The 24,000-nt window shown below is 33.3% G+C and overlaps 1 protein-coding gene across 1 annotated transcript in view; it reads left to right on the top strand.

Moving 5' to 3' along the window:
- The window catches only part of LOC118193285 (neuroplastin-like), a 155,264-nt gene that overhangs the window by 122,589 nt on the left and 8,675 nt on the right, over positions 1-24,000 (top strand). Inside the window, exons 8-11 of the mRNA XM_085819499.1 lie at positions 4,706-4,875; positions 7,144-7,257; positions 17,269-17,442; positions 21,555-21,690. Of these exons, the coding sequence (XP_085675625.1) occupies positions 4,706-4,875; positions 7,144-7,257; positions 17,269-17,442; positions 21,555-21,690 (594 nt within the window). The remainder of the gene's footprint in view (positions 1-4,705; positions 4,876-7,143; positions 7,258-17,268; positions 17,443-21,554; positions 21,691-24,000) is intronic.

Raw genomic sequence — 24,000 nt, 5'->3', positions numbered from 1 at the left:
TGAGTTTACCTGATAAGTTAAGTGTACTGAGCACCAGTTTAGAATGAGCACAGTCTGGTAGTTTAGACCATATATTATCATGTTTGTTCTTTATCCAGCTTCTTATTTCTTTTTTAACAGATTGATATGAAACTGGGTAAAATGGTTCTGGGCCAGGCATGGGTAGTTGCGAAGCATCTTTAGCTACTTTATCAGCTAGTTCATTTCCAGCAAAATCACAATGACCTGGGACCCAGACTAAACTAATGGTGTTATGGGCCTGAGCCAGGGAATTGAAATTTTGAGTACAGTTCAAAATACAGTTTTGTAACTTGACATGATTAGTAAGGGCAAGGATGGCTGATTGGCTGTCAGAGAGAATATATATATTCTTATCAACTGTATTTTTAGCTAAGAGTTCCCTGGCGACCCTATTGATCGCCAGAACCTCAGCTGGGAAAACAGTTGTTAGTTTACCAAGGTATAGATGAAATCTAATGAAATCTTGTCCAGATCCCTTGGTTCTGGAAAAGCTCCAGCTCCGGTAAAGTTGGATTTTGATCCATCTGTGTAACATTCAATTGATCCTGTTGGAATTAGGTCAATTAGAGATTCTATCTCATTCCTTTTTGGTATATAAGTTGAGAATAGTTTATCTGGAACTATTGTTTTAGTAATTGCATCTTTGGGCATGTAGATTATAGGGATCTCATTGCCCAAGTCCAGGCATATGTCATTGTGACTATGTTTCTGAAATATTCAGCTGAAATTTCATCTCTAATACAAAATTGTATAAAGCAATGGTCTGAAAGTGAGGGATTGTCACTTACATGCCAATTCTTAATAAGGTTATAAATATCAGAAGAGGTTAGTGTGAGATCAATGACTTCTTCTCTTCTTCTGTTGCCAAAGGTGGAGTGATTTCCCCTGTTTACCCAAGTTAGGTTGGTATTCATTATCAGTTCCATGAGTTTTTCTCCTCTAAGATTGGTATCAGAACTGCCCCATGATAGGTGATGAGCGTTTACATCACCACCAATAACCATAGGAATATTGTTTATTTCACAGAAACTCGCAAGATCTATAAATTCTTGCGGAATGTTAAAGTCATAAGCCATGTAAACCGAGCAAAAACAAATGTTTCCTCTCAGTGAACTATTTATGTCCTTGGTTAAAATAGCAGTTAAGTCCTCTGATATAAACTGAGATAATTTCATAGCTTTTATATTTTTAGAAATGTAAATACTAGTTCTAGGTCGTTTGTTAGGTCCTTCTGACGAAAAGAAGTGTGCATTCATGGGCCTACCAAGACCCAAGGTTCTTGAATTAAGGCAACAAAAGTGCTTTGCTTACCTAATTGAGCAGCTAAATTATATGAAGCTGCTCTGCTATGTTGCAGGTTTAGCTGACTAACCTTAACCTTTAAAACAGGTTAAATGAGAGATAAGAACTTACCCTAAAGTATTTTAGGAGTCGTAACAGGGAAACCTATTCAGAGGTCTTCCCCAGAGCCTCCAAAGAAAGCTCTGGTTCCGAATCCTTTTCGGTCTCCCCTTCTCCCATCAACTGTTTCCTCAAAGGATCCTTGGGTGGAGGAATTGATTTCTCTTGTTGTCTTGGTTCCTTCAGCTGTACAGAGCCATGGGCACCACAAAAAAGTTTGAAATTCTGGGCCTCCAGGTAATCCATGAGCTCAGGTTCCACTCCCAGCATCAGAGTGTTACCTCCGTCTCCAGGGATGACTGCCTTGAGGGCAATCTTCTTAACATCCAGGCCCTTGTTACAGGCATCAAGGAGCTTGATGTTATCTTTTGGTGACCTATTTATTACCAGGAAACCAAGCGAAAAACCTATTCATGGGTAGTCTGTCCCTGGGAGCCACGGCGTGATAACCGGGATGGTTTTCTTCAGGGCCAGGTAGATCATTGATTAAAGTCTAGGACGTCCACAGTCTACTGGTCCTCACATGCAATGTTGAGGCCATTCAGCTACAGGACTGTCTTGTGGACCCTACAGGTGGTGATGGAGCCGTCGATAATTCAGTCTTCAATCATAGAAGTGATGAATTCCGAATCTGCCGACGTTATGTCTCTGGAGTCATCCTTGCAGACGACCTGCAGAGTAATTGCCTTCCTCACAGCTTGACTATAAAGCCGTCGTTTCTTGAGGGCCATTTCTGAGGTGTGACCAGCAATGCGTTCTCTCTTACAAGAATCCTCATCGCTTCAATGGCTCTCCCTCACCAGTTTGGAGGTCATTCCAGAGGTCCCAGCATTATCTGTTTTCTCCCTCGCTCCCTTTTCCCCAGTGATCGAGATCCCTTCCATGGCCCTCTTCAGCCATTTCCGCTCCTTCTGGCATTGTCTCTTTTCTCTTCTTTTATTTACAACCTCTGTCATTGGTGACTGGTCATCCGCTTGCACACTTGGCACAGCACTTCTGACAGAGGAGTCAATATCCATCCCCACTGGGTTCACATTCACTTCACCCCTTCACCAGCGGTTCTGGTTTCTGTAGGCCTAAAGAGAAGAGCATCTGCACCCAAAGGGCGCATTCACTCCCTTAGAAGGAGCTACAGTGTTTAAAGTGGGGGTTTCAGAGGATGCATTTTTATCTGACTCTATATTGCTAACATCCATTTTGGTATTTGATTGAAAAAAGGGGGGAAAATTCCTTCCGATTTACTAAGAGCCAGTTTGGAGGGGCTATCCCCAGATTCAGCAGCCAGCAGTGACCTCGGAAGAGCCCCCCGCTCTGCCATGCAGGAACCCACCCAGGCACCACCTGGAACTACAAGGCAGGCGAGATTATACACCAGCTGATAGAGCAGCCAAGACATGCTGGTTAGGCTGGCCGGGGCTCATGTACTATCTGGCGGCCTGAGACGCAAAACTCAGTTTTTCTCCTGTATCCTCTATATGGCTGCTTCCTCCAAGACCCCTCCTCTCCAGATCAAAGGTCCTCAGAATTTCAAATCCTCCCTAGAGTCGCTGGTTTTCCCAGGGAGGAGCAGTCCGTTGGGTCGTCATAAGATTATTCATCATCAAACCAAACCTCATCCCACTAAACCCCGATATGCGACAGGACTTTGTGGCAGTTACCCATTTAGCACTACCCAGGGGGCACGTGTGACTTAAGGATAATCATGGATGTGGGTAACATGAACACCCGAACGAAGACACAGTATCAAACCTTAATTGCATAATCCATACAAAAACGAAAGCATTCCAAAAACTCTATATGAAGTTACGCATAATATAACCAAACGACAAAACTTCACTTCACACCCCCCCTATGATAGCGTTATTTTTTTTACATAACCAACAGACATGCAGCAGTGTGATTAGCTTGTATCTATGAGTTTTCGTATCAGGAGCAAGCTTTTTTGTATTCTACTTTAAGAAATTATGTTTGATAGTTTAAAAATGAAGTGCATAAAAGTTTCTTATTTTGCAGTAAAATTCCTCTTGCTCTAGACAACTAATAATGTGTGATGTTTCATGTAATATGAATTATGTTTATTTAACTTACACTGAAAAAGATGAACATATGTAGCTTAGAGAATGCATATATGATTACATTAAATATGTATTCTTGTGACAAACTGAGTCTTTAAGCAAAACCATTCTATGGTAATATTCTATTCCAGAGACTTGCAGAAGTGGAGTAAAGTTTTGTCCTTTTCTAAAGAAGATTCAGAGGGCAGTATTAAACATTTGTTACTTGCTGGTGACATTGTCTGTTGTCCAACATTATGTACTAATAATTTTTAATATAATTTTGACAATTTTGCAGAAGAAGGTTTAGTGTGTTTGAAAATTTCAATGAAAGCAAAAAAACTGATAAAGTATCCCTTACAGAGAAGAATCATCATATCCTTGTCTCTACTTGTTATAGTAAATGATACATTTTAATATTAGAGAAAATAACTTTGTGTTAAATCTATTGTGTCGCTTTTTAAAGTAATTTAATGTATAATTTTATACATTTCGTAAATATGAATTATTCTGTTTTGAAAATTGAAACAGTGTATAATGTGAAAATTTTTATTAATTATTTAGAGATAAAAATGTTAAAAAAAAACTCTTCTCGGCATGAAGTAATACATTAATACCTAAGTAAAATATGTCCTGTATACTCCCTGTTACATAATGGTTTAATTTTATGTTAAATAATATTGTAATGTAATTATGAGATCTTAAAATATACTAGTAAAAATATATTACCATTTCCCACCTTACATTAAATTTAAAATAATGTAGAATGCATTGTTATGAGAAGCAGTATTAGTAGGAGTCGGTAATTAAATCCTGTTGTTTCTGAATCACCTAATAGTTAAACACATTGCAAGATCTTATTCTCTTCGTTATCATAAACTAAACAGATCTTACTAGGAAACCTGGCGACTTCTTGCACAGGTGTGAATAATACCAGCACAGAAAAAAGATAAAGTTAACCCTTTATTATTCTTCAAATTCTTAAATGAAATGCATATACTTTGTGCTTACAATAAAACCAAAAACTTGCGGTGGAACTTAAGAATTTAGTTATCTCCTCCGTATTAAAATTTAGTTTCCAGTGAAGGTCTAAAAATAATTTTCTTCCCTTATTTCTTGAAGTTTCTATTGTACTATTAAGTATAATCAATATTTATTAGCAACTAATTTTATGTAGTAATTTATAAGACTACCAAAAAGTTCTTATAGACTTCTTTTTTCCCCCTTAGGTTTAAAGACGATAAATTATTAGAACCTATTCCAGGTCATTTAGAAATATATGAAAAGAATAATTCTGTTCTTATTCAGCAGTCTTCATATAATGATTCAGGTGTCTATGTCTGTGCTATTGATAGAAAGCAGCTTGATGTTGCCTTAAATGCTACCATAGTTGTTCAATGTAAGTTCATCATATTTGTTTCTTTTTCTTGGGTTTTATTCTTTAAAATGGGTATAAAAACAAAAACATTTCTGTCGTTTCAAATACAGTGATGTTCTTATTTGTTTTGTTTGTTCAATAACTATAGTCTTGTGATTATTACACAAATTTTTCCAGACTGCTTAGAAAGCTAAAATGTTACTTATGTTATGCCAGACTGTCACAAAAGCTGAATTTTAATGAGAAGGGGGAAATTTACACATATTCTATACCACATAGAGAGGGTAGCTTCTGGTGTGTAGTCGTCAGATTTTGTGCTAACATCATGAGTATCAGTCAAAAGTAGGAATTCACTTTGATATAAAATAAATAAAGTAATTACATAATGATGAATTGAAATTGAAAAATCTTATGGGGATCCCATGACTTCCTTTGCGACCTATTAAATTATGAATGTTTTTTGCTGTACTTCATTTAAACTTATTTCTGCAAAATATTCTAATTCAGTTAAAGATTGATGTATTTTTTATATTATTGTCATAAAAATTTAAAAGCATCTTTCAATATTTATAATATAGGTGAATATATTTATATAACAGTTATGGCAAATGAAATCCCAACATCAAGAAGGAGTTGTCTTAGATAAACAGATTTGGGGAGGTATATTTACACATCTGACAAATGATATCTGTTCAGATTTCACTATTAAATATGGTACTAATAGGACCCATTATGAACTTGCAAATCATATTTGTTGGATGTCTTTGTGGAGGAACTTTTCAAGGAAAACTGTCTCATATTAACACATTATACATGGAGAAAACCATGAAAATTCCCAGCCTTTGTGGAGGATTTTTTTAAAGGAAACTGTTTCGTATTAACACATTATACATGAAGAAAACCATGAAAACTCCCATGCAGCCAGCCCATTCGCGGGATTCGGACCTCGGACCAAAACTATCAGTGTTCAGGGACTTTACTGTTTGGCCACTCGTGATCATGTGTGGTTTAAATGCACAATGTAAACTTCGCGTCCTTATTTATCTTCTAGAGTGGGTGAGTGAAATTTGTGTCAAGAATGAAGCAAAGAAGACAGTAGCAACAGCTTATTCAGCTTGAATGAGGCTGTTTAATAGAACAAGAAGATGAGTTATCTTTTCATGATATTGCAGAAAGACATGGCAGGATGTATCCATTGTGCATGCATGTTGGTTGCAGTTGTCATGTGAAGGTACTGTCTCAAGAAAGCTGGGTCTGGCCGTGCATGTGTTGCTTACTCAAACAGAAGTCTGTCTTATTTCCTGCACGTCTGTGGTGCGTAGTACCACATCTGGAGCAGACATTCCAACTTTTGTTGGATCATTTAACAACTGTAACAAATTGATTACCTGAAGGATAGTTCTAAGGCAGATGTCTTGTAGTGGCCATATTACTGACTCTAAATCTCTGCCGTCTGTGACTTTAATTGTGTCAAGCTAGAGCTTACTGGAGGTCAAAGTGAAGATCAGTTGTATTTTCAGATGAGAACAATTTCTGTCTTGGTGCAGATGATGGCTATTTATTGGTTAGAAGGAGGCCAGATGAGTATTTGGAACCAAGCTATCTGCAGCATAGACACGTTTGACCAGGAGTTCTGGTCTGGGGAGCAATTTCTTATGACAGCAGGAGCACTCTCATTGTTATCCCACACATCTTGACAGGAAATTTTTACTTTGGAATGTTAATTACACGAGTTGTGCTGCCTTTCTTGAGGAATATTCCAGGGAGGCATTTTTCTTTAGGATAATGCTTATCGCCATATTGCTGTTACCAACCAGTGTGTTCTACAGAGAGTAGACACATTGCCTTGGTTTGTAAGATTACCCAATCTTTACCCCATCGACACATTAGGGACATGGGCAACAAATCCAGCGACATTCACAACCAACACAGCTTGTTGCTGATTTGATTAACCAAGTACAACAGGCATAGAACTGTACCCCGCAAAATGACATATGCTACATGTGTGACATAATGCATACACATTTGCAAGCTTGCATTCAACATCATGATGACTACAATGGTTTATTTAGTGTATCATCATTTCACATTTGAAATGGCTATTCTTGTGCGACATACTTTAACCTGTGACCTTGAAACATTAATTTAATAAATACGTTACCTAGACAAATGCTTTGCCTACATTTCATTCCTCTAAAGATTTCTTCTTAATGTTGAGATTTCATTTTCCATCAGTATATATACTTAAATATATATACTATTTATACAAATGCAATTTTATCCTTTCAGCTAAAATAAAGTTAGAGAAATTTGAGCAATCATCTGTAGTGGTTCAAGGTAGTCCTCTAGAATTATACTGCCTTGCCAAAGGAGCTCCTATGCCACATATAAAGTGGTTTATAGGTAATTTGTTATACATTATGAAGAGTTGTAAGAACATTCATTTAATTATCAAATACTTTAATTTTGATTTAAGTTGTCTTAACGATAGTATTTATAGCTCTTTTTAACAAGTGTTTTGTTGAAGTATACTCTCAATTTATGAATGTGCCAAGTTTAAACAAGGTAATTATAACACATCACTGTGGATTCTTTCTGCAGATAAAAGCGTTAAAAAAGCTTTAAAAAAATGCAGCCAAATGACATAAAATTTCGAACAACTAATTAAATACATTTTACATAAAAATCGTAGTATAAATAGTTCAATAACTGTAATCATATATTTTAAAGGAAATTTGGAGTTTTTTTTTTTTTTTTTAATGGTGTTGATGCACAATGTGAAAGCTTTGCTGAAATTCCCAATTGTCAAAATCAGCAGCTATATCTTTCTCAGACAGATTTTCAGCCTGTTATTTACTAGTAAATATGCAATCTCATCTGAATGTTCCAAGGAATAAAATTCCATATAGAGGTATAGCTTTCCGATTCATGGCACATGAAAATTTGAGCCATCTCCTAGGTACCCAATTTTGGATTGAAAGTATATTCCAAGAAAAGAAGTCCAGGGTATAAAGTGAGATTGTCATTTTGGAATTAAGGTCAAGAAAATACCACCAATTCATGACATTCTGTGGAACTCGAATTTTAATTAAAAGACTGTAAGTACCTATAACCACTCAGAGGGTTAATAAACTGATGAGTGTATGTAAAGAAAGGACGGATTCTCAGTATGGGATATTGCCACTGTGACAAAAAAAAAAAAATTGCCTTTGCCGCATTAACCCTCTAAGCGGCAAGGCTGTATATTACGGCCTAGAATATTTTTTGTGATATCTGTAAGAACGTATATATGCATGAATATTAAAATATTTCAAAGAAATTAAGGCAATATATCAAAAGAAAACAAATCCAGGTATGAAATACCAGGAGAGTTTTTACATTAAAATCAAAAAAATAATTTGTTCTCATAGTAGTTTTGCGAAATTTGTGCTTTCTTAGCAAAAGCCCTGGCCGTTCAGAGGGTTAAAGGTATCTCTGGTCTTTGAAATTTTTTAAATGACAAAATCTCTCATACTGGAATTCAAACTGCCATTTTGACAAACTCCAAAGGATATAATATAAGCTGCGATTGGTGGCATTGATTGGCTTCAATGATAAAGCTTATCTGGTACTTCATCTAGAAAAATAAGCTTACGAGAATTAATTTTTATTAATTTTGCTTTTAAAAGAAGTTGGGTTAAGCATTTTTTTATAGTTTCCATTATTAGAATTACATGCTGATTAAAGCAATGATTGTTTTTTAATACATATATTTAATAAAATGTGCGTAATTTTTATTTGTTAATAATAGTTTAGTAAAATAGGGCTAATTTAAAGCATTAATTATTATTTACCATTACTAATTAGCACAATGGTTTAATTGCTTTTATTAGTTCTGATAGCAAGGCAACAAATATTTCCTTCCAGTAAAAAAATTATTCCTGCCTGCAAACAAAAATGGCATGAAATGATTTCAAAAGTGAGACGGCCAAATAAGCTTAACCACCTTCCTCCGATCATGAGATTTTTTTTTATTACTTGATGCATATTAGTTTAAATTATTTTATTGTCTTACTTTCTTTAATGATGTAAATATCTTAATGTGAATGCTAGTTTATGAAAACAGAGACTAAAATAAATAATTATTCAAAGTTAAGTAATAGAAGCTTTGTGATGACTTCGGGGTTCAACAAGGCACCATTTAACAAGATGAAACAAAAATTTATTAAATATATGATTCAAAGCATAATAGTGAACTGAGAGCAGTACGTCGCTCCTACACCATAGCGGAATCTACTACCTTCCTCTTCCGAGGCAAACATGCAACTCCCTTCAAATACATTAACCCTTCTCGGAGAAGAGCTACGCGTGCCAAGCACGCTCTGTTGATCGCCAAACAGTCGCCAGATATCACACCTTCTTCGTAAGATTGTTGTTGATATTATTTACCAATCAATCAGCAATCTGAAAACTAAAATCTATCAACTGTTTGCGATCAACGAGAAAAAGAAACTACATATACATTTATACGTTCTACCCTAATATTCAAATCTCAATTACTACAGACATTTGCAATGTAATACGTACAACTGCAGATTAATTTACTACATAAACATATATAAACATAGATAACGCATTTTTAACTTTACTTGTTCCGAGCATTATTATTATTGTAACAGTTTATCAATTCTTAACCCAAAGAAACCAAGTTGATATTTTTTCTTTTATAAACATGTTAAAATATACCCTAGTATTATTCCAATGATGACAGTAAAAATTATTAAGCTTCTTATATATATATAAAATTATATTCTTAACGTTCTCTTTAATTAATGATGCTGCAGCATGATTTATATCCTTGGGAGACAAATATCTAAATTTACCACTTACCTCGAATATTTGTTATCCAATAATTTTTCTATCTATTTCAAATTACATAAACATCTTATTTGCACAAAATTATGAAATTATTATGAAAAGCAAAGAAAAACTATCTAATAATTAACTACAGTCAAAAGTCGTTAATTCGGACACCCATAATCCGGAATGATCTATAATCCGGACCTCAAAGCTAAAAACTTTCTGCGCATGCGCCGCGTTGGCACATGTGCACAGACGCCTTACGCGTGCGCGTAAGACCTTGACTACTGCGCATATGCGTGTGCGCAAGTGCAGAATACGTTTTCGCCTGCGCGTTTAATGTATAACAGATGGTGTAAGCTAAAATTATCTAATTATCTATTTCAGTTAATGTTAATGATTGCGTTGTTCCTTAATCTTCGAATTGGATCCCGCTTATTATTTTTTGCAGGCTGTAAGAGCAATTTTATAAAAGTAAACTTGAAATTTCGATTATGTCAAATAGAATTTCCGATGCTGGAACTTCCAAAGGATCTACAAAACGAAAGTATGTTTCGTTTTTCGATGTCCAACAAATAAAAAGTGGAATTGCTCCAAAAAATTAATAAAGACATGAAGAATGTGACAGAGAGGTTAGTGAAAACAAAAAAATTTCGATTGACAAGTTAGTCGGTATTCTCGGCACAGCAATTAACGGGACTTGAACAGCGGAACTTTATGACTGAACAAGAAATTATGTCTGTTTATAGAATTAAGGAGAAATTATTATCACATAAAACGAAGCAACTTAAACAACTTACATTGAAAGAAATGTTTAATAAAGTAAACAAATAAATATTAAGCTTTTTTTTTTGTGTAAATTTTGATACCCTTTAGATCATAATTGTTCTTTATTTCATAAATTACGGTTTCATATTTTTAATTTTAGAATTTCTGCATGCCATCTTACGAGATTTAAACTGATGATCTATAATCCGAAAAAATCGATAATCCGGAATCGCCGAAGTCCCGACGAGTCCGAATTAACGACTTTTGACTGTATACAAAATATTCGTGAAGATGAACAGTAAATTAATGTTCAAAGTTAACAGGTGGGGAATCTGGATAATGCATCTGCGTTCGACAGTTTTTTTCCAGGGCAATGTTCTATTTCGAATCTTTTCCTGGCGAAGTTATAATTTCTCCAAATTCTTCTTCATTTTCAAATATCACTCCAACTGCATTGACGCTAGCGTGGAATTTTCTAATTTTATTTGCATGAACATGTTTGATCTTTCCATCAGGTAGTTTTACTTTATAAGAATGAGGTGGGCAATGATCCACGATTTCTCCTGGTCCTGTCCATCGTGCATATAGTTTGTTATTTGAATCTGCTATGAGTAAATAAACTTGTTCTCCAATTTTGAAATTTTTTGGTATTGATCTCCGATTAAAGTAGTCAGCATATTTTTGTTGTTTATCACTTGCAATTAAATTGGCTTGTTCAGCTGCTTGTTCTAACCTTATTTTTAAATGCTGTAAGTAATCCACTGCCGATTCACTTAGATCAGGTGGTATAGGTATTTCTCCTGACCATGAAGATTTCAGTACTGCTAAAAAACCTCTTGGTTGTCTTCCATACATCAGCTGAAATGGTGAGACATCCGTGGTACAATTTGGTACTTCTCTGTATGCAAAGAGCAGGTATGGGATGTACTTATCCCAATTCGAAGGATCAGTCCTGATGACATGATGTAACATTTGCTTGAAGGACTTGTTCCATCTTTCTACTAATCCATTTGAAGCACTGTAAGTAGATGTAGAGAACCTAGGGTGAGAACCTAGTCTTTTTCTGGAATTCTTTAGTTAATTTTGAAACAGAGTTACTTCCGTTGTCACTAGCTATTATATTACGGATTCCTGTTCTCATGAAAATCTCCAAAAGCGCGTCGCAAGTGGCTTTTGCTGTCAAGCTTTTTAGTGGAATGGCTTCTGGCCATCGAGAATGTTGATCTACCAGACATAACACATACTTATGTTTCCTAGCAGAGGGAGGTTCAATAATGTCCAATAACGTCGATGTTAACTGCTTTGAAAGGTAATCCTGGCCTTCTGACCGGTGTGATGGGAATCTTGTCAGATCGCTTTTCTGGACTTTTCAACTGACAATCTTTGCATGTTTTACAAAAGGTTTCGACATCTTGTGCTAATTCAGCTTAATAAGATGAATATCGTATTCGCTCCTTTGTTTTCCTTATTCCAAGATGCGCACCAAAAATGGAACTATGTGCTAATTCCAACACTTGTGCTCTTCTACTAAGCAGAAGCACTAACTGAAAAACAGTCTGTTCTAATATTTTTTCTTGGTGATGTAACAGATGATCAATAAATAAATAATTTCCTTTTTTTTTTCTTACAGCTAGATTCCATACTTCTCTCAGCAAAGGACAGTTAACTTGCTCTTCGTGTAGGCGTTCAGCAGACGACAAGTCTGTGTTTACGTAAACACTCGCCTTCTCTCCTTCCTCCTCTTCGTTTTTCTCCTCCAAAAGCATTAGCGGGGTGTACTCGACGCTTTTGTTTGACTGTGCATTGGCAAATAAACTTTGCGTTTTTTCGTTTCTGTAATTATTTCTTTCTGCGCTTGATTCTTCTGCCGCAGGATTAATCAACATTTCGTGTATTTCTGGAGTTATTAAGCAAGGCACATTTAGCTTATCAGTTACTGCAATTAATATATCCACAAAATGAAATATATTGCTTCCATTATCTTTATGGTAAATAGGTACACGGCAAACTTTTGCTTCAATTGGTTGTCCGAAAGCAGGTGTTAGCAAGATTTTACCTCCTTCTCTCTCTTCTAAATTTGGAATGAGTGATGAATGTACGATCGTTATCTGCATTCCAGAGTCTACGATAGCTTCGATTTTTCTCAGAGTTAATAAAAACATCTACTTTTTGCAGTGGTTGAATGTGCGTTCTGCGAATTCGGATCGTAGATGGGATGAGTCTACTACTCAAAAAAATTCAAACAGAACATCAAAAGAAGAAACCATCGTAAATGGTTTCTTCTTTTGATGTTCTGTTTGAATTTTTTTTTGAGTTTTGGAATCATCCTTTCCCTTCCTATTTACTGCAGTTTCGTTCTTTCTTCTTTTGTCTGGGCAATCTCTTGCGATGTGTTGATAGTTTCCACAAATATAACATTCTTTTCTTCTCGCATGAAATTCTTCTTGTTTTTAATATTCTTTTCTCATGGCTGGTGGAATATATTTATCTTGTGTATATGTTGTATCCAGAAATGTCGGTGATCGCTTAATTCCATTTCGAACTTCATTGAAAGTTTTTCCTTTGGCCGTGAAATAAATATCACATTCTGTAGCTAATTCTTGAGGATTCAGCCATTTATTTCCTTGGCGTATTGCGACGTGTGCAGCTGTTTCTTCATCTAAAGCTTGGAATAATTTATCTGAAATAATTAACTCCTTGAGTGTTTCGAAATCCTTTACTTCTCTTGACTTGCATTAATAATTGCAGTAATAGTCCCATGTAGCTGTTAGTCATGAAGCGAACTGGATATGCGTTTTTCCGGAATAACGTTTAGTACTTCTGTAATTTTCTAAACAGTTTTGAGGAGTAGGTTGGTATTCCTTCAGAACAAGAGTTTTCACTTTTTCGTAATTTTGCAGATCTTCCTCATTTATATAAACAAGAACATTTGAAGCTTTTTCTCCAATTAATTTCAATAATATTTCCGATTTGTATTCTTCCGGAACCTTCTTGCGCTTAAATGCTCTTTCGATAGAATTGAAAAATATATTCCATTCTTCTGCTCTTTTCGGTACTCATATAGTCAGTGTTTCTACTCCTTTGATCAGCTTGTCAAGGGAAATTTCGGTTTCTCGTTCTGTGTTTTGGAATGAAGGTGTCAGACTTCTACTTCCTTCATTTTGAGTTGCTCGAATCTTCGCTAATTGTATTTCATGTTCTCTTTCTCTTATTAATCTTTCTTCTTCCATTTGTATTCTTTCCATTTCTTCTTTTCTTTTTCTATTCTCCACTGTAGTAATCAGAATTTCTTTCATGAACTCAGCATCTTGAACTCAGCACGAATTCAGGTTTGTGTTTCAGTTCTACTAGCTTGAAATCTGGGGATGCTTCTTCGCCAATTTCCAATAGAACTGTTACTAAATCCTCTTTTCTTTGCGTTTTTGAACATTTTCTTCTATTCGCTTTAGAATCAAGCTTTTTGAACTCTCAATTAAATAATTCTCATGTTTCTACTCCCTTTTGCAAATGCACACTTCTTTCGTGAGTTAGGCTTAACTTTACACCATTTCTGTTTTCAACGCTCTAAGCTTCTAACCTCTCTGGTGATCTCGTAAGAGAGCGTGTTGTGATGACTTCATGGTTCAACAAGGCACCATTTAAGAAGATGAAACAAAAATTTATTAAATATATGATTCAAAGTATAATAGTGAACTGAGAGCAGTACGTCGCTCCTACAGCATAGCAGAGTCTACTACCTTCCTCTTCCGAGGCTAACGTTCAACTCCCTTCAAATACATTAACCCTTCTTGGAGAAGAGCTACATGCGCCAAGCACGCTCTGTTGATCGCCAAACAGTCGCCAGATATCACAAGCTTTTTAAATACAGTTCTTCATGAGGAGATCTAAAAAATTATGCCACTCAGATAATTAAAAGAATGTTAATCATTCTTTCTGTATGGACTCTTGTCACGGGAGTTTCTTTGCGAGTTTTTTAAATGTGAGGAAGTCCTTAGGCATAAAAATGTCTTAATTTAGGCAGCCTTGTTACAAACATTGTGAAATACCAAAACTGATAAGCATGCTGTGTAACTTCTGTGTAATAAGCGAGAATTGGCTTAATAGTTTATTGTAAACCACAGCAGACAGGATATATTGGAGTTTTAAATTCTTTGGAGTGTTTGAACTCCAAATTATACAATTTTGGATATTTATAGGGATTATCGAATGATCTGTCAATTACAGCAGTTGTCATTTCTGCTATATGTAGTGTAACAGTTTGCCTTCTCCCAGGTCTAATTTCGAATGATCCTGTTTCATTAATAAGATTGCTACTTTGTTGCAATGCTTTTCATGCTGTTGAATTTAGTGTATTGAAGTCACCTGCTACCCCTTATATATCCCATTATTGAGTGATCTGTCAATGATAGCAGTTGTAATTTCTGTTATCTATTGTACAATAGATTAAAGTCTTTTTCCAGCTCTTAATTTCCAATGATCCTATTTTTTCAAGGCCATAAAATAATCTTTCTAGTGGCCTTTTCAGAAGTTTTCAGAGTACTTGAATTCATGAATTGTGGTTTTAGGGTTGCTTCTATTTTATTGAAAACTTTTTTTCTTAGCAAATGATTTACATGGCCTGGTAAAGCAGCACACATTTTGTGTATCACTATAACAGCATTGTGTTTGTGAGGCTGATTCGTTTATAACTTTGTTATTCGGTTTACAACAGTGTTTTATGCAAATTTTTACTTTCTACTAACCATGCTGTGCGTTATGTTAGTAATTATATAGATAGATTCCTCCCCCCTTATACATAAATTTCCCAGCTAAATCTTTGTTTATACCTAGTTTAAATTTTATAGATTGCTCCAAGAAAGCAAAATTATTTTACAGCCACTTATTAGGTTGAAATCGAGAAAGTAATAAATTTAGTGTCTTTATATGGGGAACCTAGATTTTAAAATAGTAAAACTAGGAAAATGGACTTAACAAATTTATCTGAAACCCAAGTTTCATAAACTCTGTGTAGTGGATTTTTCAATTTAAAATGTCTAGAAATGAGAGGAAACTTTTAGAAGACTTTAGATGCCTTTTAGAAGACTTTATTACTTTTCTTTTTTAATAAATAACAAAGTGCTGTTATAGTTTTCATATATTTAATAGATATGTTTGTTCACTTTTGAAAAATTTGTTTATGTATGATGTCCATTATTCTTAACTGTAATTTAATTGAATTATAGTTAATAGTTTTAATCCTTATTTGGATTTCCATCAAAGAAATTATGTGGGAGGAGACTTTAAAAATGTCTTAGAAATACAGGAAGCAGTGTGTTTAAACTGTGGAGAAGTTGCATTGGAAAAGTAATATCAACCTTTCAGAATTATTTTTCAATGCAGTGATGTGTCTTAAAAGTTATACAAACTATGAGTTATATTGGAAAATAAATGTTGGTTTTTTAACCCGTTGCGGCGCACTATATGTTAACGTCGGAATTTCAACAAAAAAAAGTTGTGTGCAGTCTATTTAATCCTAAAGGAGTATACAGGTAAAATTTTGTAAAATTGCACTTACCGTTTTAATTCACACTTCGCCGCCAGAGATTTTAAAAGTGCGAGTAAGCGAACATTGCAGTGAAGCACAAAAATGAGTAGAAGCATTTGTATAAGAATGAAAAAACTCTGTATTATGGCTGTATACAAGGTTTCCTGGATATTCAAAATATTCTTGAATATATACGGATAAATGAGATAAATATCTATATACACAAGTCCTATATACAAAAATATTTACAAATTTTCGGAAAGAGTTAGACCTCTCCTTGTCATTTATGGAAAATTAATAATAAAGAAATTAACTACGATTAATATTAACAATAAAGAAAAATAAGCCTATAATATATACATACACGAAAAATATCTATGCAATTATTGAAAATAAACGGGAATAAGACTAAAATGCGACAGCAACCAATTCGTGCAGGTCTAAGTAAAGATAAGTCAAGCTACTAATGAAATTCCCGCCTAAAAACTACTCCCAAAAAATTCGAGATGCCAATATTAGGGCTTTCATAACACAAAACACACCTCACCCCTCAATACTGCTTTGGTTGAATTCATTCCCCCCCCCCCAAAAAAAAAACAGAAACAGAAAACATAAACAACGGATGTTCTCTCCTAAGCACAGATGTTCTGATTCGTAACAGCATGAGATCGCTAAAGGCGCAGTGTTCCCACTAATGGAACACCTGGCTTTATTCAATGATTCTGCGTATGGTTTTTGTATGAAAGATTAAAAAAAATATAGAACAAATAATTTGGATTACAGCCAGCAAAATTATGCCTAATTTTTTTTTCCAAATAAAATTTTTTATATCATTAAAAAAATAGAGAAAATTACTTGAAAAAAAGTGGATTTTAATAACTCATAATAAATGAAAATTCTGTGTCTCCTTTTGATATGCTGCTTTATCTATTTACGGTTGAATTTAAAGGTTTGAGAAGTGATTAAATTTGGGTGTTCCATTTACAAAGGGTTAATTAATTCTTTTCCACTTATATTTCTTAGTATTTGCTTGAAATATATTCAAATATCAGATCCATAATGTTTTTATTTTCCGTAAAAAGTTTTTTGTTACTAGAACTATCAATGATTAATGTACACTTCTTTTTACTAAGGGGAAAAGTCCATCATTTGGATGCATTGGTAGTTCTAGCATTAATTTCATAGAGAGATTTGGAGTATAATCTAGTCTAGTGTTAATTTGTTGTCTTGTGTAAAATCAAAAATAATTAAAATTAAAATTTTATTTACATTTTTACACGTAGGTGGTGAAGAAGTTGATGATGATAATGAACGGGTTAAATTATTAGATCATGAAGGTTTGAAAAGGGGCAAGTTGATGATTGAAGAAGCAGACTTTCAAGATAGAAATTACTATACTTGTGAAGCTTATAATCAAATTGACTCAGTTAACGCTACAATTTTTATAAGAATAAAGGGTATAAGTTTTATTATTTTTTTATATAAGTTTTATTACTATTTTTTATTTGTATAATTTTTTTATAAAATTTAATTTAGTTTCCAAGTAAAGTATGTAATCAAACTGTTACAGTTAACCATTTGCAGTTCTTTATCTATTAATGTTGCTGCACAAAAGTTCATGTTATGGAAAAATAGTTGCAGACCTTGAAAGATTAATGGTTTAATTTTTATTAGATCAAAGAGGATTGATTTTGATAAGATTGCATATCAAAAACAGAAGAGAAAGACACCAAAGTGAAATTTAAGATTAGCAAAGCAACAACCTTGTGTTTAGCATACATAGTCATAGTCAATAACTCAGTCAATTTTAAAGGCAAACAAGTACAGGTGGTCCCTCTTCATCAGGAGCAAAGAAATCTGTGAGACTAAAAAGCAGTAGGCGCAGTGGTCATATTTATACCCTACGACAGTAAAGGGAGCAAGAAAGTAGCATCATCTGTCAGCAAAAATCTTAACAAAATTGAAAAATTAAGTTAATAGAATTTTAAAAGGGTTAAGAAGGACTGGTTTAGACTTAAAGTCATTAACTTAAAGAAAATTTTCAAAATAAATCTTTATGAATGGGAAAAACTTCAATAAAATCCAATTCAGCAACTCAAAGAAGCTTTTTGGATAATTTTTGCTGACACAAATTGGTCAAAAAATCAAAATTATGATTAAATTTTCAAGTATGATTACCTATCAAAGACTTCAACCTATCAAAATGATATGCTATAAATCCTCCAAGAATTAAAGTCAGAAATGGAATCTTTAATAGTTAAACGATGGATTTTATTAATAGGAGGGAAAATTGCTTGAAAATTGAATTTCTAGAGAATTTCTGCAATTTTGTAACTCACAGAAGAATGAATTGGAAGCAGGACAAGGTTATTAATGTTACTTCTAATAGCAAAATGTCTTTAATGGTAAGCTGAAAATATTTTAAAAGGCCACGGAGAAGAAAATCTTTGGTCAGTGGCAACTGATCTCAAATAATGTAGCTCATTTGTGAGCAGAGGTTTTGAGGAACAAATTTTGAAAGTGTGAAATACATAATGGTAAAAGGAAGGTAATTTTGCTTAGCCAAGTGACATGACTTAGCATGGGGTAGTAAACAAACATAAGTGGTGTACAATAAACAGTAGTATTGGAATCAGGGTCCTTGTGAATTATTATAAGAATATTGAATTATTATAAGGATGGGAAGGATGATATCAGATTCAGTTTCAAAAGTGAACTGGATGGCCAGATAATAATTAATAGATCTATAAACAGAGAACTATCAAAAATGCAAAAGTGTCGTCTCAGTATTGAATCCTGATACGGAAAGATAGTTTCTCAAATAATTTGACCTTAGTAATGCTAATGCACTACTTAAACTAAGTAGTGCATTAGCAAGCAATGTCAGCAAGTACAGGACTAAGAGGAATTACTCATAGCTAATTGTTCAATTTTGTGATAATATTTATTTTGGAAAACAAAGCATGTTTGACTGAAAGACAGTAAGAGAAATTAACTCCTCAATTTCCGTATGTGTGATATTGAATCCTTGAAGACTAGTATGGTATCGCATTTTCTAAAATCTCAATACTGAAAAGTCCTTTTATTAATAAATAGGATAATGTGTATAATTTTTAATGAACCAGAATGATTAAATACATAGAACATGTTATATAGTGAAAATTTTCATAGTTATTTGATTTAATATGCGATGAAGTTTCTCCAGTGTTTTATTTAGGTAGTTAATTCAAATTAACATAGATTTGGTATGATATTTTGCTGTCCATGGCAGTTGCATCAGCAGTTGCCATAGTAATTTCAATATCAAGGCCTGTATGAGGTTACAATATAACATTAGCAATTAGTGTGATTGGAGCTTTGAGAATAGTAGTTCATTAATGAATGATTAATTTAAAATTATGCTTTTCGCCAAGCAATAATGCATTGCAGTGCACATTTTAAATATAAAAGATACTTCACCTGTAGAAAGGTTGCATAGAATAGCTCATTGAAGAATAAGTTGTTAGGCACATAATACCGTTTTTAAAAATAGGTTATGCTAACTGAGAGCAGTGGGAGGATTCAAATAGTTCAGTTTCAAATAGGTTTCTTGGAAAATCAGCTGTTGAAGTAGAATTTTAATTTTATTTAAGCAATTTATATCTGCTAAGCACCTAATTTTAAGGCTTATTTGGGCTGCAGCTGGTTCTGAAAATTTTTTAATCCCACCACTGTCTGAGAGATGTGTAAATATAAATGGTTTATTCTCTGAATTATCGTATTACAAAGAGAAAGGTTATGGTTAATTTGATGAAAGATGACTACTGTATTATTATATATAGCAAATATATTTTTATGTATTTTTATGATAGTATATTAACTGCTTACTTGGGAGCCAGCAGTATTAGAAGGCAGTATGTACACAGTGTGTTCCATAGAAAGAACTTCAAATGCAGCAAATCCTTGGACTATTTTATGCAATATCATGAAGAAATCTAAACTTTTGCTTGCAATGAGACTAGTGTTAGATTTTGCTAATCCAAAACTTGTAACTATCATCAACGTTGTCAATTTAATTTCTTTCAGTGGTTCATTTTTGTATGTAACAGACGATGAAAGGCTCAGTTTAAAACACAACAAATAATTTATTTACAGGTTACTGAAATAGAGTATAGTATTGTTTTGCTGCTCATTATTAGGGTCCGCGATTCCCTTACAAAGATTCTTACTCATAGTTAAGCACATCTCGCTAGTACAAATTCCATTCCTATATTGAAGAAACAGGTGGGGTACAGCGTGCTCTCTATAGGCGTTTCTTAAAACTAGAGAGCAACTACCATTCTGACTGTGCTACTTATATAGATGAATATGTGCCATTCATCATCTAGGTTTTTTTTTTTAGGCAGCACTTCTGTGTGGCATCATGCTCATTGAGAATTTTTGTGTGCTTCATTGGCAGCACTAGGACTCAACAGAATTATATAATATGATTATTACAGTAGAGTACTTAATATGTTTTTTAATGTTGCAGAACTGCCAAGGGTGGAGTTTGAATGACCCTGCCATATTATTACATATCATTGTTAGTCTTCATATTGTGATTGCAGTAAAAAGCATGGCATTGTCTACTTCACTTTTTTGATAACTTCGAAGGGGGGAAATTGAGATGGGTTTTGTGAAGCTTAAGAAATATGTGACATTATGAAAAAATGATTTAAGCAATAATTAAAAAAATTTCTGTTTAAATATTGATGACATGAAGATCTAATATCTGATAAGATCAGTAAGACTACTACTACAGTTGTATTTTGCTGTCCCTGAAAAAGGTGGTGAATAAAACTTTTGCTGTTGTTCATTAGAGGTAGATGTCAACAAAAAAAAAAAAAAAAAAAAAAAAAAAAATCATGTAAATCCCCCCTCATGTGTAGTTTTAAAAATTCAGCCATGGAAGTGCTTAGAAATGATGAAAAAGGAGTTTGAAGTCTTTTCATTATAAGTAAGGAAGCTTTATTTATTGAAATAAGCAAATTGCAGTAAATAAGAAAATAATAATTATAATGATCTAAAGCTGCCCAAGATAAGTCAAATTAAAATTTAAATCAAATTTGTAAGAATGGAATGATAGAACTATTTTATCATACCTAAGATAATTATGTGAAGAATTTTAATGAAACAGAAAAGTGTCAAAGAATTAAGTCTCCTGTTTTATTGTAAAGCTGGTGTTTAATGAGAAATCTTAAACAGAACTTTTACAGTTTAAGAATGTTGTTGGGATTCATTTATTTTTTTTTTGGGGGGGGAGGACAAATATTTAGTGTTTTCCCATGATTAACTAATTCAGTCTGAAGTTACTAGAACAATTGCCACTGCTTTGTGAATGTAGATTCAAAATTTAGGTACAATGGATATTGCAAAGTAAATGCACTTTTGTTTTTATTTTTACATTTGTATTTGTATCTACATATTACAAAGAATAAAAATGATAGATTTCATTCAAATCAAGTAGTTTTTCAAATTTTTATTGCTAGAAATTAATGGTATATTACTTTTAAAATCTTTTGTTTATGCTCATGACTGATTTTAATTTCAGATAAACTTGCTGCACTGTGGCCTTTCCTTGGAATTTGTGCAGAAGTTGCTATATTATGTTCCATTATTTTTGTATATGAAAGAAGGAAGAGTATGACTCAATGTGATGAACCAGACACTGATCTTCCCACAGATAAGTATGTTTTATTTGGTACATAAATATTTTGAAATCAAGTTTGCATTTTTTTAGTATGTGTTTTAGTATATGTACACATTAGTAAACCAATATGAAAATACAGACTGTAATTTATTAGAATTATTATTGTTATTTGTAACTTTTACTGATGAAAGATATATTTTATTATGTCTTAGAAAACCTTTATTATAGACATTACTTTTAGGTAGAATGAAGACATTATACTTATCCATGAGTGTTAGTTCTTATAGATTTATTAATTAATTTATGTAATACAGTCAGAAGTCTTTAATCTGGACTCTTCGGGACTTCAGCGATTCCGGATTATAGGTCATCAATTTAAATCTGGTAAGAGGGCATGCAGAAATTATAAAATTAAAAATATGAAACCCTAATTTATGAAGTAAAGAGCAATTATGATCTAAATGGTATCAAAATTGACAAAAAAAAAATATCTGATGTGTACACCACGACTTCCTTGTACGGAATATTAAATTATATGCATTTTTTCTTGCATTTCATTTAAACTTATTAGATTAAATTAAACCTACTTCGCCGACAGCGCATAAACCACATTAGAATAATTGCATTCTTTAAAATTCACTTTGTTTACCATAGCAACACTCTGGCGCTAGGTTTACTTAACAGTATTATATTTTGTTCATATTATAACTCAGAATGCACAAAATTTATATCATTTAAAAAATTATTTAATCGTTGCCACATGTTCTATTCAAATACTATAACAAAGCTAGAACGATGTATAAAAGAAATTAAGCAAACAAAACAAAAAAGAAACAGTTTTTCATAGACGATTGAGTATTTCTCATTCAATCAATTCAGTTTTCACTTTGCGACAAGGCAAAAATACATAAAAGCTCAAAATATCTGTATTAAAAATTACGAAGTAAATCCTAAACGCTTATTTCCTCGAAAAAATTCCAGAAAGGATTAAGCATGATTTAAATAATAAATGAAGGCATTATCTTTGTTGTTGCAAAGCTAAGTTTCTCTAGATTGGCAACAAATCCACTATCCTGCTGTTTCAAATGTAAACAAGAGCAATGGTTGCCATCAAAAACATTATTAGGCTTAGCAACACTTAAACAATTTTAAAATTGTTGATAATTCTAAAAATATTCCATACAGATTTACTAAAGGCATAAAAACCTTAACCGGATGAGAAGAACAACATAATTCAATCATTTTTAAAGCAAAAAATGTGCAATTTACAAACATATAAGAGTAAAGAAACTGAGATCACTGAGCCGGGTAATAGAGTGGATATATATATATAAATATATTTATATACGTTTGGTGCCGCCGATTGCAACCAAAATACGAAATGCACATCTACATGTTATAGCAGTCCTATATACAAAATTTCAACGTTCTGAGGCTACTCGTTTTTGAGTTATGCAAGTACGTACACACGTTCGTACAAAAGCCACGAAAAATTCTCTTCAGAATTCATTTTAAAGCAGCTTTATAATTTTTTGGGGGAAAATAGTGTTTTATTCTGTTCTTACATACAAATATCACGGAAATACATAGTTAAATTGCATTTGAAAGAGGTCAAAATGGGATATTTTAGTTGAAATATGCTGGCTGAAACTTTTTGCAATTACAATACTTCCGTTTTACTTTGTACAAGGAAGTAAAAAGCATAATATTTATTTGTTTACTTTATTAAACATTTCTTTCAACGTGTGCATTCGTAAAGCATACATTATGCGTAGTCGAAATTTAGAAAATTGCCACCAGAAAATTTTTTAGATATTTATAATGACAAGTAATTTTATTTAAATTATGTCAAAGACGGAGTACATCGAGATGAAATACTACATTTAGTAAGGAATTATAAGCCGAATAAAATAAAAAAAATCGGCCCTGAAGATAAGGATAGTGCTGACAGATCAACTTCCAGTTCATTGCACACTGCGACGTCCATTCCCCGGCAGAGCAGCGTGAAATTGATAAACAGATTTCGGAATGGTTAGAGAAACAAAGGATATGCGTTTATCCATTTTTTACAGCAATTCCACTTTTTGTTTGATGGACATCGATACATGCTTTCGCTTTGTAGATCCTTTGGCAGCTCCAGAATCGGAAACTTGACATAATCAAAAGTTCAAGCTTACTTTTATAAAATTGCTCTAACAGTCTGCAAAAAATAATAAGCCGGATCCAATTCGAAGATTTAAGGAACAACGCAATCTGCAACATTAACTGAAATAGATAATTAGATAATTTTAGCTTAGCTTATACAATCCGTTATACATTAAACGTGCATGCATAAACGTATTTGTGC

Source organism: Stegodyphus dumicola, chromosome 6, assembly GCF_044657685.1.
Source record: "Stegodyphus dumicola isolate Sdum_Otavi_A_Nest chromosome 6, ASM4465768v1".
Lineage (NCBI taxonomy): Eukaryota > Metazoa > Arthropoda > Arachnida > Araneae > Eresidae > Stegodyphus > Stegodyphus dumicola.
This window is presented reverse-complemented; position numbering and strand designations above follow the sequence as displayed.